This window comes from Chrysochloris asiatica, unplaced genomic scaffold (assembly GCF_000296735.1).
Source record: "Chrysochloris asiatica unplaced genomic scaffold, ChrAsi1.0 scaffold00013, whole genome shotgun sequence".
Classification (NCBI taxonomy): Eukaryota; Metazoa; Chordata; class Mammalia; order Afrosoricida; family Chrysochloridae; genus Chrysochloris; species Chrysochloris asiatica.
Window position 1 is genome coordinate 21,570,881 of NW_006408531.1, and position 14,815 is coordinate 21,585,695.

Sequence of the window (14,815 nt, forward strand, 5' to 3'; positions counted from 1 at the left end):
TATATATATATATATACGGTCATTTGTCCCTTACTTGCTCGGACCTTTGGTAAATCACTTCTTTAGGATCATAGATAAATTGATTGTCAAATCAGATGCTTACATGTAAAATAGTTTGAAAACTATAATGGTCTATGTAAATATAAGCCGTTAATCTCAAAATAAATAGTTATTGCTTTAATTGTTTTTACCTATGGCTGGTAAGTCTCCTGGCCCATTCCCAAACTGTGACTGGAGATTCAATGAGTTTCCCAACCCAGCTGCCCATGCTCTGCACGTTACGTGTGTCGAGCTCATGGCCTTGGCTGTTTCAGGCAGTGATGTTGGAAATGCCCTTCTAAATGTCGTCCTCAAAAGGTATGTATCTTGTTTCTTGAAATAAGAGTCATTGGTTATTTGTAAACAGAATTTTTGGTTTAGTTTTTTATTTTTTGGGTGCTATTAGATCTGGTGATGTTCCAGGCCAATATGGTGTGCATTGCATAGCAACTGTCTTCTGCATCTAAATTTGGTTTGGGTAATAAAGGTGTAATGGAATGAGCCCTGGAAAGAGTCACAAGACTTGGGTTTCTTCCCACTTCTACTCTATTAGTAGTTTGACATTTAACTTAGAAATGTTAACTTGTCACTAAAGACAGTCTTTCAAGATTCCCCTTGTAAAGATCAGCAGAAAGTAGAGGATAATGATTAAGGAAGTAGAAATCGTCTTTTCAGCCCAGCAGCTATTGTTAAAGAAGACAACCAAATAAATATGTATATTTATTTATATGTATATATATGTGTGTGTGTGTGTGTATATATTATACACATATACATTATAAATACACACACATCTGTACATCTCTGTATAGGAGGCCTGGTGGGGCAGTGAGTAAGCACTCAGCTGCTAACTGAAAGGTTGGTTCAAACCCACCTAGTGGCTCCTCTGATAAAAGATTTACAATCTGTTTCCATAAAAATGACAGCCTAGGAAACCTGATGGAATAGTTTTACTTTTTTACATGGGGGTCACTCTGAGTTGAAAATCTACTCAACAGCACCTAACAACTATGCAGATTAGATACAGATATATAGATGTACATATGGAATACTGGTGTAGCACTGTAGGGTAAGCACTTGGCTGCTAACCATGAGGCTAGCAGTTCAAACCCACCAGTTGCTGTGAGTCAGAACAGAGTTAATGGCACTTAACAACAACAACATCCAGGGTCACTATGAGTCAGAACAGACTCAATGGCACCTAACGTGTGTATGTGTCTGTGTGAGTATATAGAAACATGCCATACTTATTGACTTATATCAGTAAAAATTCATTTTAGTTTTGTTGAAGTAGATCAGTTGTCATCCTCCAAGTTATATGTGCTCTCAAAACAATATTTATTGTGACCCATATAAGGTATTTTCATCATTTGACATGTTTCTTCTTGCATCTTCACTTGTAGTCAGCCTTTAGTGCCTAGAGAGAACATCACAGCATGGATGAATGCTATTGGATTGATCATCACTGCTCTACCAGTAAGTTCAATCATTTCCATGTCTGCTTTGTAGTACGATGGAGATGTGTCTTATAGACAAAAGAATAAAATATTTATTAGATGCCATTTTATAAGACATCATTGGTGTTGTTAAGTACCGTGGAGTCAGTTCTGACTTATAGTGACCCTATACAGGGTTTCTGAGGCTGTAAATCTTTACAGCCTCATTTTTCTCCTGCGGAACAGCTAGTAGTTTCGAACTGCTGACCCTGCGGTTCACAGCCTGATTCATAACCACTATGCTACCAGAGCTCCTTACAAGACATCATACGCATTAATAAATGTTTCTTATTTTCAAAGTCCTTTTGTGGCACACTGGGTTAATGCACTGGACTGCAAGGTCAATGTGAACTGCAAGGTTGGTGGTTCAAACTCACCAGCTGCTTCTTGGAAACCCTATACAGGGTCACTGTGAGTCGGAACCGACTTGACAGGACTTAACAACAACAACACATCATAATGTTACTGCATGAAAATATACAGTGCCTATTTTCTAGCCTCTTTGGCCTTATAAGTGTATCTACCTGACAGGTTCCTGCACCCTCAGGTCCCATCTGACCTATCCAACCATAATTCTTATGTCATAATCTGTTATACATTGGGCCATTTAGAGCCTTGCTCATTCAGGTTTCCACTGAGACATGTTAGAAATACTTCTGATATGTTAGGGCAGAAGTCATCATGCTAGAACTCTTCTTTGTTCTGTCAGCTTCTCTAAGTCCTACTCATTCTTTGCCAGCGTAGGACCTGATGTCAGACTCTCAAATGTAGTCCCCTCCTGTGTATGGTGTGCACCATAGAGCTAAATAAATTACTTACTACCTTTAGTTTAGTGAGCGACAATTCTGTCTTCCTAGTTAAGTCAGTTCCGCAGACATCAAGCAGGTTTTATTCCCCTCCCTAAATTCAAAAATGAAATTGAATTTGTTGGTTTTATCCGTTAAGATAGCTTTAAAAATTCCAATATTGGTGTCTAACTCAGTGCTCTGCAAACAGGCTTGATTATTCAGTTCTATGGATAACTTTTTTCCTTACACACCTCTAAAATATATGTGTATAGTACCATCTAAAGGAGCTCTGGTAGCGTAGTGGTTACGAGTCAGGCTGCTAACCTCAAGGTCAGCAGTTCAAAACCACAGGAGAAAGATGAGGTATTCTGCTCCCGTAAAGATTTACAGTCTCAGAAACCCTGTGCAGGGTCACTATGAGTCGGAACCGACTCCACAGTACTTAACAACAACAACAGTACCATCTGCACAGAAAGTATTGGAAAAGTCTATTTTATAGTACATATCACATACAGGACTCCTGGTGAGGTGTTCTAGGATCAACACTGGACTGCGAACCACAAGGTTGGCAGTTCAAACCCACCAACTGCTTCTTGGAAACTCAATACAGAGTCACTATGAGTCAAAATTGACTTGACGGCACTTAACAGCAAAAATATCAGATACGTGAAAGAGCTGGACTGGTGTAAATGTGGAGCCTCTAACTCACAGATACTGATTTTCAGGCATTGTTGATGTAGTTTGACCAGTTATGAAGCCACCCAACTGTATTTCAAAATCTCCATGTTCACCAACACAAAGGTCGGATAAGTAGGAAACTTGAATGACAGAGAAAATGTGAATTGTTTAAGCTTTGGGATTGAATACTGGATAAGTGATATTTTTCAGCAGGCTTTCCTCTGGTTTTAAAGGAGCCATATTGGATTGTCCTTCATGATCGAATTGTGAGTGTTATTAGCAGTCCCAGCTTGACATCTGAGACAGAATGGGTTGGCTATCCGTTTCGCCTCTTTGATTTCACTGCTTGTCATCAGTCCTACTCCGAGATGAACTGTAGCTATACGTTAGCTCTAGCTCATGCCGTGTGGCACCATTCTAGCATTGGGCAGCTTTCTCTCATTCCAAAGTAAGTATTATGATTTCTTTAAGAAATTTGGCTTTTTGTTTTTGATCTCATTTACATATGAAGTTTAATATTCCGATTCATTAGAACAATGTAAAGTAAAAATATTTTACTAGATATTAAATATTTAGTAATGTTTTAATCAGAAAGCTGTTTGTATTAGAATTATATGAAAAAAAAATTTTGTATAAGCAATACTAATAAGTATCTAGTTTTCTGTTAAAATTCCAGAATACTAGTCCAATGCATGCTTTTTCCAAAATATATTCCCAAAGTTGCCTTTGAAATAACTGATACTAACCTATTTTCCGATTCTTTTTCTTGACCATAACATTGGTATTACTTGGATTCAGATTTACTGAGAATGGCATTTGTATTGTATTGATCATTTTCTATTTACTTCAGAGAACTCACTTTCCTTAATTTAATAATTACTGATATGAATGACTTTTAAATCTGAAATAATTTATTTCAGTAATTAAATGAAAGCAATAAAAGATCTAAAAAGTATTATTGTTAATAAAATGAAAAGGAACTTAAAGATAATTATTACAAGTTTTACAAATACTTAAGCTGGCTGTATTAACAAAATATAAATAATTCAACTGGTTGCAAGTCACAAAAGATTTTTTTTTTTAATATATTCAAACTTTAGATTTCTCACTGAAGTGCTTCTTCCTGTAGTGAAGACTGAATTCCAGTTGCTTTATGTATACCATCTTGTGGGACCATTTTTGCAAAGATTTCAGCAAGAGAGAACTCGGTGTATGATAGAGGTAAAATTTAATTAGGGTCTTTTGTGGTAAAACTAAATTATAAAGGGTTTATTTAAGTTTCTGTCCCAGTGTTTTTCAAGCTCATGAGGATTAGTGGGGGGAGGGGGGGGAGGGGTGTTCCTGACTAATAGTGACCCTATGGGGTTTCCAAGGCTGTAAATCTTTACGGGAGCAGAAAGCCTCATCTTTCTCCCACAGAACCTCTGGTAGTTTCGAACTGCTGATCGTTAGATTAGCAGCCCGATTCGTAACCACTACACTGCCAGAGCTTCTTTAAGGATTAGTAGCAAAATCAGTTTAGTAAGAAGTAAAAGAATTTGAGAGGACATAGTGTTTACAGGGTTTGGTGTGAGATATATTTAGGCAGGGGGAAATGTCAACAAGGTTGGGTTTCAGAGTAGAATATTAAGGATGAAGATGTGCTTTTAAGAGCCTCAGTACAGAACAGTTAATTAAACTCATGAGAATGTGTGAATTTAATCACCCATAAGAAGGTCGTAGAGAAAAAGAAAACAAATAGTCCCTCAGAGCATGAACTATCAAGCTGTATTGGGTATCATCAGATTGGTTTTGATTCATAGTGAACCTATGTACATACACAGAAGGAAGCATTGTCTGGTCCTAAACCATCCTCACAGTTGTTTCTGCGCTTGATCACATTGTTGCAGCTACTGTGTCAGTCCATCTTTTTGAAGTTCTTCCTCTTTTTCACTGATCCTTTACTTTACCAAGCATGATGTCTTTCTCCAGGAGCTGGTCCTCCTGATAACATGTCCAAAATATGTGACAGATTCTCAGCATCCTTGCTTTCAAGGAACATTCAAGGTGTACTTTATCCAAAACAGATTTGTTCATTCTTCTGCGAATCCATGTTGTATTCATAACTCTTCACCAAGCCTAAATTCCAATGCATCAATTCTCCAGTCTTCCTTATTCATTGTCTAGTTATCTCACGCATATGAAGTGATTGAAAATACTATAGGTTGAGTCAAGCACCCAGTGCTATATGTCATTTGATTTCCTAACTGCTGCTTCCATGGGTATTGATTGTGGATCCAAGTAAAATGATATCCTTGACAGTTTCAATCTTTCTCCATTTATCATGATGTTGATTATTGATCTCGTTATGAGGATTTTTATATTCTTTACATGAAGATATAATCCATATTGAAGATTGCAGCCTTTGATCTTCATATATAAGTGTTTCAAATTGCTGTCTAACTCAGCATTTTAAGCAAGCAAGGTTGTGCCATCTGCATATCACAGGCTGTTAATGACCCTTCTTCCAATCTTGTTTCCGTGTTCTTTGCATATTCCAGCTTTTTAGATTATTTGTTGAGAAAAGATTGAATAAGTATAGTGAAAGTATACAACTCAGACACACACCTTTCCTCGTTTTAAGTCACTCATTGTCCTGTCTCCTTTGTTCTGTTTGAATGAGTGCCTCTTGGTTGTTAACTGGTTCCACATGAGCACAATTAAACGTTTTGGAATTCCCATTCTGTTGAGTGGCTACCCGTAGTTTGTTATGATCCACACAGTCAAATGTCTTTGCATAATCAATAAAATGCAAGCAAACATCTTTCAGATATTCTCTACCTTTAATCAAGATCCATCTAACCTCAGCAATGTTTTCCTCATTTCTCACCCTCTTCTAAATCTGACTTGAATTTCTGGCAGTTTCCTATTGATGTACTGCTGCACCCATGTTTGAATTATGTGTAGCAAAATTTTACGTCATGTGATTTCCATGAAATTTTTCTGTAATTTCTGTATTCTGTTACATCACCTTTCTTTAGAATGGGTGCAAATATGGATGTCTTTCAGTTGGTTGACCAGGAAACTGTCTTCCAAATTTCTTGGCATGGATAGAGGAATACCTCCAGTGTTACATCAGTTTGCTGAAATATTTCCATTGATATTTCACAAATTCCTAGAACCGTCTCTTTCTCCAGTGTTTTATTGCACCGTGGACTTCTTCCTCCAGTGACATTAGTTATTGATCACTTGCTACCTATTTAAATAGTCGAACATTGACCTATTTTGTTGGGTACAGAGATTCTGTATATTTCTTCATCTTATGATGTTTCCTGTATCGTTAGGTATTTCACCAATAGAATTCATCAATGTTGGAACTCAAGGCTTGAATTTTTCTTCAGTTATTTCAGCCTGAGAAATGATAAGTGTACTCTCTCCTTTGGGTTCTTTAATTCCAGGTCTTTGCACATTTCATTTTAATACTTTACCTATCTTCAAAGGAGCTGCCCTTTGAAATTTTCTGTTCAGCTCTTTTACATCTTCATTTCTTCCAGTTGGCTTTAGCTACTCTATATTCAAGAGCATATTTCTGATGTCCATTTTGTTCTTTTTCTCTCTCTCTTTTTAATGATCTTTTACTTTCTTTCTGTATGATGTTCTTTTTCTTTTTTAACTTTCATTGTGTGTTGGAGGAAGATTTCAGAGCAGATCATCAGTTTTACATCCAACAGTTCATACACATTTTGTTTTATCATTGAATAATCCCCTCAGTGTAACATCCCTTATCCCAGTTCGTATCTGTGTTTCCTGTTCCCATCATTCATTCTTTCCTAACCCTTCTGAATTTTGTTTTTGGGTGAATGTTGCTCTTTTGATCTCAAATGGTTTATTATTTTAGAAGGTATGTGTGCTTACCTCACTAATAATACTGAATTTCTCTTATCTTTTCTTTCCATGGGTGTAGTCAATTTGACTCCTGTGTATTTCATCTGGTGAGGTCCACATACATAGTTTCTGTTTTTGTTGTTGAGAAAAGGTGTTTACAATGTAGAAGTTGTTGTTGGTCTTGCAAAATCTTATCTTGTGATCTTCAGCTTCGTTTCTGTCACCAAAGCTATATTTTTCAACTACCAATCCTTCCTCTCTGTTTCCAACTTTCACATTCCGATCACCAGTAATTATCAGTGCATCTTAATTGCACGTTTGATCAATTTTATTAGATTATAGAAGTTGACAGAAATCTTCATTTTCTTCACCATTGGCTTCTGTGGTTGGTGTGTAAATTTGAATAATAGTTATATTAACTGGTTTTCCTTGTAAACATAAGGTTATTATCGTATCACTGACAGCATTATATTTCAGGATAGATCTTGAAATGTTCTTTTTAGGAATGAATGTAATGCTTCTCAATTCGTTATACCTGGCGTAATATGATTGTGTGATTCAGAGTAGCCAATGCTAGTCCATTTCCTTTCATGATACCTAGGATATTGATACCCCTGTGCTTTGTTTCTTTTTGATGACTTCAGTTTTCCTAGATTCCATACTTTCTTCATTCCACATTCTGATAATTAATGGAAGTTTGCAGCTGTTTCCTCCTATTTTGAGTTGTGTTCCATCGGCTAATGAAGGTCCTGAAAACTTTACTACATTCCCATCATGAAGGTTGCCTTTTTTTTTGAAGAGTCATCTCTTTCCCAGTCAAAAATTGAGTGTCTTCCAATCTGAGAGACTCATCTGGCACTGTATCAGACACTGTTTCCCTGGTATTCATAGTTTTCAGTGGCTTATTTTTCAGAAATGGATTGCCTTTTCCTTTCTATTTGTCTTAGTGTGGAAGCTCTACTGAAACCTGCCCACCATGGGTGACCCTGCTGGTATTCAAAGTACCAGTGGCATAGCTTTTACCATCACGGCAGCACAGCAATAGGCCACCCCAGTATGACAGACTGACAGATGAGTGGTGAATCCAATGGAATTAAGAAGGTGCAGTTCCCAGAATTCTTGACAGTAGAGTGGTCCCATGGATTTTAGAAAGGGGATTTCTCTTAATTTTAGAAAAATTACGACGTTATCAAGAGAAATTCCATTTAAACCCTATTAGGAAGTACTGGGTAACACTATGGATTCCATTATAAATGCAGAGCGTGTTGTGCTTTCCATATGCATAAAGATACGGACAGTTCCTTCAACAAACATAGTATACCCCTGTGCTAGTGATATAATGGAGTCCAGCTACATCATGCTGAATCATGGAAATGTCTTTATATTATTTAACAGATTGGGGTAGCATTTTATGACATGCTGCTGAATGTAGACCAGTGTAGCACCCACTTAAATTACATGGATCCCATCTGTGACTTCTTGTATCATATGAAGTATATGTTTACTGGTGACAGTGTAAAAGAACAGGTATGTTGAATTTATTTGATTATGCTTGAGTGTTACTTAATTTTAAAAATTTGAAACCATGGTGTTGGCCTTTTTGTTTATGTTTTTCTGTTTAGTTAATTTTTTGAGGCAGTGGTTAAGGAGAAATGTTGATATCAGACCCTTCTAGGCTATATGAATGTATGTTCTGGATACAGTTTTAAAGTAAATACATGTTATAATTCCTCACATTTTTCTTCCTTGATATTTTAGCAAGACATGAAAAAAAAACCTGTGGAATTGACAGTGATCTCATTAGGAAGAAACAGTGTGCTGTGGACAGTTGAAAGTCCAGCTAGGTCTTTTTGTGAATGAAGGAGATACTCATTTTTTCTTCATTGGTTTGGGTACAAGGGACACTGAACGAATGGTAGCATGACTGGAGGACAGAAGCCAGAGTGATCTAGAGAAGAATTTGTGACTAGTTTGCGGGAATTGTTCATGCCCTCACTAGTAGAAGGGCTGCCACATGGAGTGGATACTGGATTTGCTGTCACCTAGATTTACTGTCACTTCACAGGTGAATGTAAAGGGAGGCATATTCTGACTCAGCATATGAAAAGGCACTTCCTAGTTAGTATTGCTGTGTGAAGGTACTAAGATCTCCTTGAATCATAACTGGACCTCTTATCTTTAGAAAACAGAATCTGTGCTGTTATAGAGAAATGGGGTTAAGCTAGATAGATAAAGTTTAATATCCTCATCCATTCCTATTTTGTGTGTTATTCCTTTCGATAATGGAAAAGGAGATAGATTATTATAGCAACCCTAACCTACTGGGATCTGCCCTTGGAGGTGAGGAGATGGGTGGAAAGGCTGTTCACACCATTATACTTCAACAAGATAGAAGAGTTAGGTGTGAACCAAGAAAAAAATATTTTATTTAGCATATCCTGACCTAAAGATGAATAGAAAACAAAAACAATGCATTAATCTTGCCTGGTAAGGTCAAATAATATTTTAGTAATAGAAAATTGTGAAACTGGCAGATGCACTGGTTTCCTTAAATAGAGCTAGTATTTTGTTTTAATGTCAAGTATAAAGGAAAGCAACAGCAACATAAAAAATTAGCTTTAGTAGATAAATGTTGCTGATATGAGTTATTCAAAGAAATTTTCAGTACAGTCCTGCTTCATGCTTCTATGAAAATGGCATTTTAAAAGGATGATAAACTTGTTGGATGTGTGAAATGTTTGGCGTGTGCTATCTTTTGGTACTGGGATGACTGGTTAACTGGATAAAAGAATATGTTTTTGTAAGAGTATGCATATATAATATGTGCACACTCATATTCATATAACTAAGTCAGAAGCTTTGCTACTAAGGTTTATTTCACCGAAAACGTGTTTAAACGTGTCTCCGTGATCAGTGAGGGTCTGCTTGGCCAGTTAAATTCAAGGCAGAGAGGGCATCTCAGAAGTTTATGGTGAGTCTTTTTGGATTCTAAAGAGGTAATCTTGATAGATTTTTTAAAAAGGACACAGGGCATTCATGGGGATTGCTATGAAGAAATTTAAGAAAATTGGAAAATCCATTGCTGAGGATAAGCCCAGGAAAGTTGTGCCAAAAAAAAAAAAAAATTTTTTTTTCCTTCCATTACAAAAGTGCACCTACTCATTCTTCGAGAGTGGCAAGAACTGTCTTATGAGAATTCTGCTGAGAAACCGTACCCCATCTACCCAACAGCCCTCATCTTGCCCCTTCAGACTTCTTTTTGTTTTCAAAACTCAAAGAGCATTTAAAAGGAACACGATTTAAGTTCTTCAAGGATGCCAAAACTGCCACTTTAATAGACTATAAATTGAAGAGTACAGAATGCTGCGAGCATTGGCTTACAGAGATGGAAACACCACCTTCAGAAGTATACAGACCTAGCGAGAGGAGATGTCGAGAAACAATAGCTTTACATTTGTTCGTTTTGTTTAATAAAAATTTCTTTGATTCTATAGCAATACTTTTTGACTTACCTTCATATGTACAAGGGCTTCCAAAAGTTTATGGGAAAGTAGAATTAAGAGGTAATGGAATTTCTCCAGAAACTTTTTGAAACTCCTTCATATATGCTAAATACATATATAGGTTTTTTGGTTTCAGTTATGTGCTGTGGAGTTGGTTCCGACTCAGCAACCATGTGCAGGGTTTCCGAGATTATAACTCTTTACAGGAGCAGAATGCCTCATTTTTCTCCCACAGAACAGAAGGCTAGCAGCCCGATTCGTAATACACATATAGAGAGTGAAAAAGAATTAAGTGTATCTTCTTTTGTCAACACGCAAAACATGTAGAAAAGCTTATCACCCCCTCTACTTCACCCCAGTTTTTTGTGTCAGGTGATGTGTAAAACACGTCTTTCAAGATGAGGAGTTGAAATACTTTTTAATAGTTAAAATATTTGTGTTTTCCTTTTTTAGGTAGAGAAGATTATCTGTAATTTAAAACCAGCTTTGAAGCTTCGCCTTCGGTTCATCACGCACATTAGCAAGATGGAACCAGCAGCAGTGCCTCCACAAGCCTTAAGTAGTGGGTCACCAGCACCGCAGCCTAATCAGGTGCCAGTGTCTTTACCTGGAGCTCAGTGAAGCCAGAGCATAATGTGGTTGAACTGGAAACATCCGTCTTTGAACGTGGACTCAGATCTATTAAATCTGAACATCTTCTTACTATAAAGTGATATAGCAGAAGCAGTGATATTCAGATTGTTGTATTTTGATTCACCTAGTGAATCTATTGACCTTATAACTCCATCTCCTTAGCTGTATTTTTGTCTCTAAGAGATCAAATCAGCTACAGTCCATTCATATCCATAACAGTTTATGAGAACTGCTGAGGGACGTAGAGGCACCTGTGATCCAATCACTTTTATTAGGCCTTCCCTCTCTTTCCTCTTTTACCCATTGTTTTTGGTTTTATTTTTTATTATTAATAACAAATACAGTATTTAAATATGTTGTTTAAAAAAAAAAACACCACAACATGTAAAACAATTAATTATTACAAAACCTTTTATATGTCAATCTCCTTCAGTGTATCTAGGGTTTTGACCAGATAAAGGACTCTTAAGTTTCCTTGTTTTGCAAGAGTAAACCCAGTTTCATATTCTTTTTGTAATGGCTTAGAAAGGTTGTAGCCTTCCATGTAAATTAATGGTCTAATGTTTCTCTCAAGGTAGATTGGCAGTTTTTTGCTTTGCTTTGAACTTGAACTTACTGTATGAAATAAGTTGGGAACCATGTAAGAAAGTAACATCTGTGGAAGTATACCAGATTAATAAAATCAGGCTTAAATGGTTGATACTCCATGCTCTGATTTAAAAAATAAGCTAATTCCTCTTCCAGGTTGACATTCTCACCTTTCAAATGATATAATGATTTGTGTATTTTCAATCTTAAAACTTTTAAAATAGTGTATTTCTAAATGTAGTACTCATTTTAGTCCTTTAGGGTTTATTAGAGTTTGAGACACTACTTTTAGAAAAAATAAATGTCATTAAAATATAAAAGACTAAAAAAATAGTAAAAATCTGTTGAATGAATAAGCAACATGATTCTTTAACACTTCATTTGAATGAGTGTCTGCTGGCTGGATTTCAGCCTAAAACCGTGCTATTTCCGTGGGCCATACACATCATAGTTGGCAACAGAAATTGATGTAGGAATTAAAAGTTACTACTGGACTGTTATCTGTTCCCGTAATGATTTACAGCCTCGAAAACCCTGTACAGAGTTGCTATGGGTCAGAACCAACTCGACGGCACTGAACAACAACATCTGGACTGTTAGTCATGAGGTCAGAGGTTCAAACCACCAGCCACTTCTCTGAAACCCTATACAGAGTCACTATGAGTCAGAACCAACTCAGTGGCTGTTAGAAACATGGTTGTTTTTTTTTTTGTTTTTTTATGAGAAATTTCAAACCAACTATGCTTCAGACTCCTGTTTCAAAGTACAGTCTTCCTAAATTTTCATTTTCCTCATTACTTATATCACTGCAGTCACTTAGACCAAATCTTTCTTTGTGATACAAACCCCACTTGAAATTTATGTAATGCCTTATTTTATTCTTAAAATTCTCCGGAAGTTTTATTCTAAAAATTATTTTAAATATTTTCAATATTTAAATATTATTCTCAAATTTCTGTGCCTCAAATATATTGCTCAGCAATCCTAAAATAGGAATAATTATGATACATATATTAACTGGTAATGTACAAACAAAATCAGCATTATCATTTCCATGGAACATACACATTCCCTGCCAAAAAAAAAAAACCAAACACAAGCCCACTGCTACCAAGTTAGTTCCAACGCATCAAAATCCTGGGAACAAAGTAGAATTTTCCCGAAACAGATCACCACTTCTTCTTCCCATGGGAGGCACTGATCTTTTTCATTTTTTCCCTTTTTGAGTATTAGCCAAGAATTTCAGTCACTGAGCCACCAGGGATATCCTATATGATGTTGTTGCTGTTGGTAAGTGTTATCTAGTCAGTCCCAACACATAGCCATAATGTGTGGGGTTTCCAAGGAGCAGCTGGTGGGTTTGAACTGCCAACCGTGAGGGTCACAGTATATTGCTGATCGTACAGTGCCACAGGGGCTAGGGATCCTATATATCACCCAATTTAAAAAAAAAACAAAGGACATCTATCTTAAAAAAAAAAAAATGTAATGTCATTTCTTACAATAGACTTTAAAGAGTTAATTATTAACTAGAGAAATGAATAGAAAGCAAACTTTCAGGTAATTTTAGGATACAACTGAGAAAAAAATACCCTTATATTCATTACATCCTTTTGTTTTTCTTTTTCTTTGTGAAAATCTTTAAAAAAAAAAATTGTCTATATAGTAGCTCTGTCCCATAGAACTTTCTGCAGTTGGCAATGTCCTATACCTTTGCCATCCTGTGCCTCGTGTGGTCACTGAACATCTGAAGAGTAGCTTTGTATACCTGAGTGATTGAATTTTCAGTTTAATAAGACTCCAATTAATTAAAATAATCACATGTGGCCAGTACTGGACAATGTGTTTCTTGAGTTTGATCCACCACAGTTGCTCTCATCTGTAAGCCATTCAATAAAATATTTCGCTTTCACAGATCAAAGAGGTAATAGATTTAAAATTCTGGATTACAGATGAAGAATCAGATGTGGTAGAGGTTTTCCATAGCTGTTAAATGTCATTGAGTCATTCTAACTCTTAGCAACCTTGTATAGGGTTTCAAGGAGTGGCTGCTGGATTTGAACTACCAGTCTTGCAATTAGCAATCCAGTGCTTACCCTACAGCGCCACACTAGACTGCAGATAACAACAACAAAAAATCTCATTTGTGTTCCACTTTCCTCAGTATATTTGAGAACGTAAATTAATTTTGGAGATATTTAAGGATTTGAGCTAAAGAAAGATGCTGTCATTGCATTTATCAAAGGCTGGGACATTGGGCAGTCACAGACCAGTTTAGGTCACAGCTTGATCGGAATTAGTAGATCTTGTGAACAAAACAGCAATCTGAATTCTCTGGTTCCTGAATAGATTTTTGGCTACATTTTCTACTTTTTTAAAAGCTATTGAGAAATACCAGCCACATTTAAAATATCAATCAATATCATGTTTCAGGTTTAAAAATAGTAAAATATGACCATTTTGTGGCACTGTGGGATAAAGCACTGGGCAACAAGGCCAGTTTGAACCACAAGGTCAGTAGTTCAAACTCACCAGCCACTCCTTAGAAACCCTACACAGGGTCGCTATGAGTCAGAACCTACTTAACAGCACAAGTTTTATGATTACCTATTTTACAGATTAAGAAACCAGAGCCAGGAAATTTAAATGCCAGTGTTTTTAAATCTTTATAGTAGTCTTAATAGGCTGTACATATGATGTGTGTAATACATATATGTTGTTGTTAAGTGCTGTCAAGTCAGTTCCAACTCATAGCATCCCTGTGTAGGGTTTCCACAGAGCAGCTGGTGGGTTTGAACCACCTACCTTGTGGTTAGCAGTTCAGTGCTGTTCCTACAGCACCACACCATACATATTTGCATGTATTAGGCAACATATAACATAAACACTACAGAGTCTTCTTATAAACAGTTTATTATAAACACATCTTTTGAACAGTATGGACATATGGTACCTTTTCAGGTAGGGTATCTTTGTGTAAATTGCAGTAAATTTTCAGTTGGAAATTAATTGACGCTGTTTCTTTCCAAAGAAAGATAAATCTTTTCTCAAATTGGCAACTATAAAATTTTTAATTTTACAGAAGTTAGAATTGCCCCATCATGAATTTCACACCAAGGGGGTTTACAATCTGTACAGTTTATACTAACTGTATAGTATTTACTAAGACAAAACATTTTTCTGAAAAGACAGTCTTTAGGAAGATAACTGTAGGCTTAAGTAAATT

The 14,815-nt window shown here is 36.3% G+C and overlaps 1 protein-coding gene across 1 annotated transcript in view; it reads left to right on the forward strand.

Annotated features, from left to right (window-relative positions):
* The window catches only part of MED23 (mediator complex subunit 23), a 60,375-nt gene extending 49,386 nt beyond the window's left edge, over positions 1 to 10,989 (forward strand). Inside the window, exons 25-30 of the mRNA XM_006834725.1 lie at positions 192 to 357; positions 1,443 to 1,515; positions 3,235 to 3,449; positions 4,102 to 4,222; positions 8,261 to 8,392; positions 10,822 to 10,989. Of these exons, the coding sequence (XP_006834788.1) occupies positions 192 to 357; positions 1,443 to 1,515; positions 3,235 to 3,449; positions 4,102 to 4,222; positions 8,261 to 8,392; positions 10,822 to 10,989 (875 nt within the window). The remainder of the gene's footprint in view (positions 1 to 191; positions 358 to 1,442; positions 1,516 to 3,234; positions 3,450 to 4,101; positions 4,223 to 8,260; positions 8,393 to 10,821) is intronic.
* Positions 10,990 to 14,815: the final 3,826 nt, after the last annotated feature.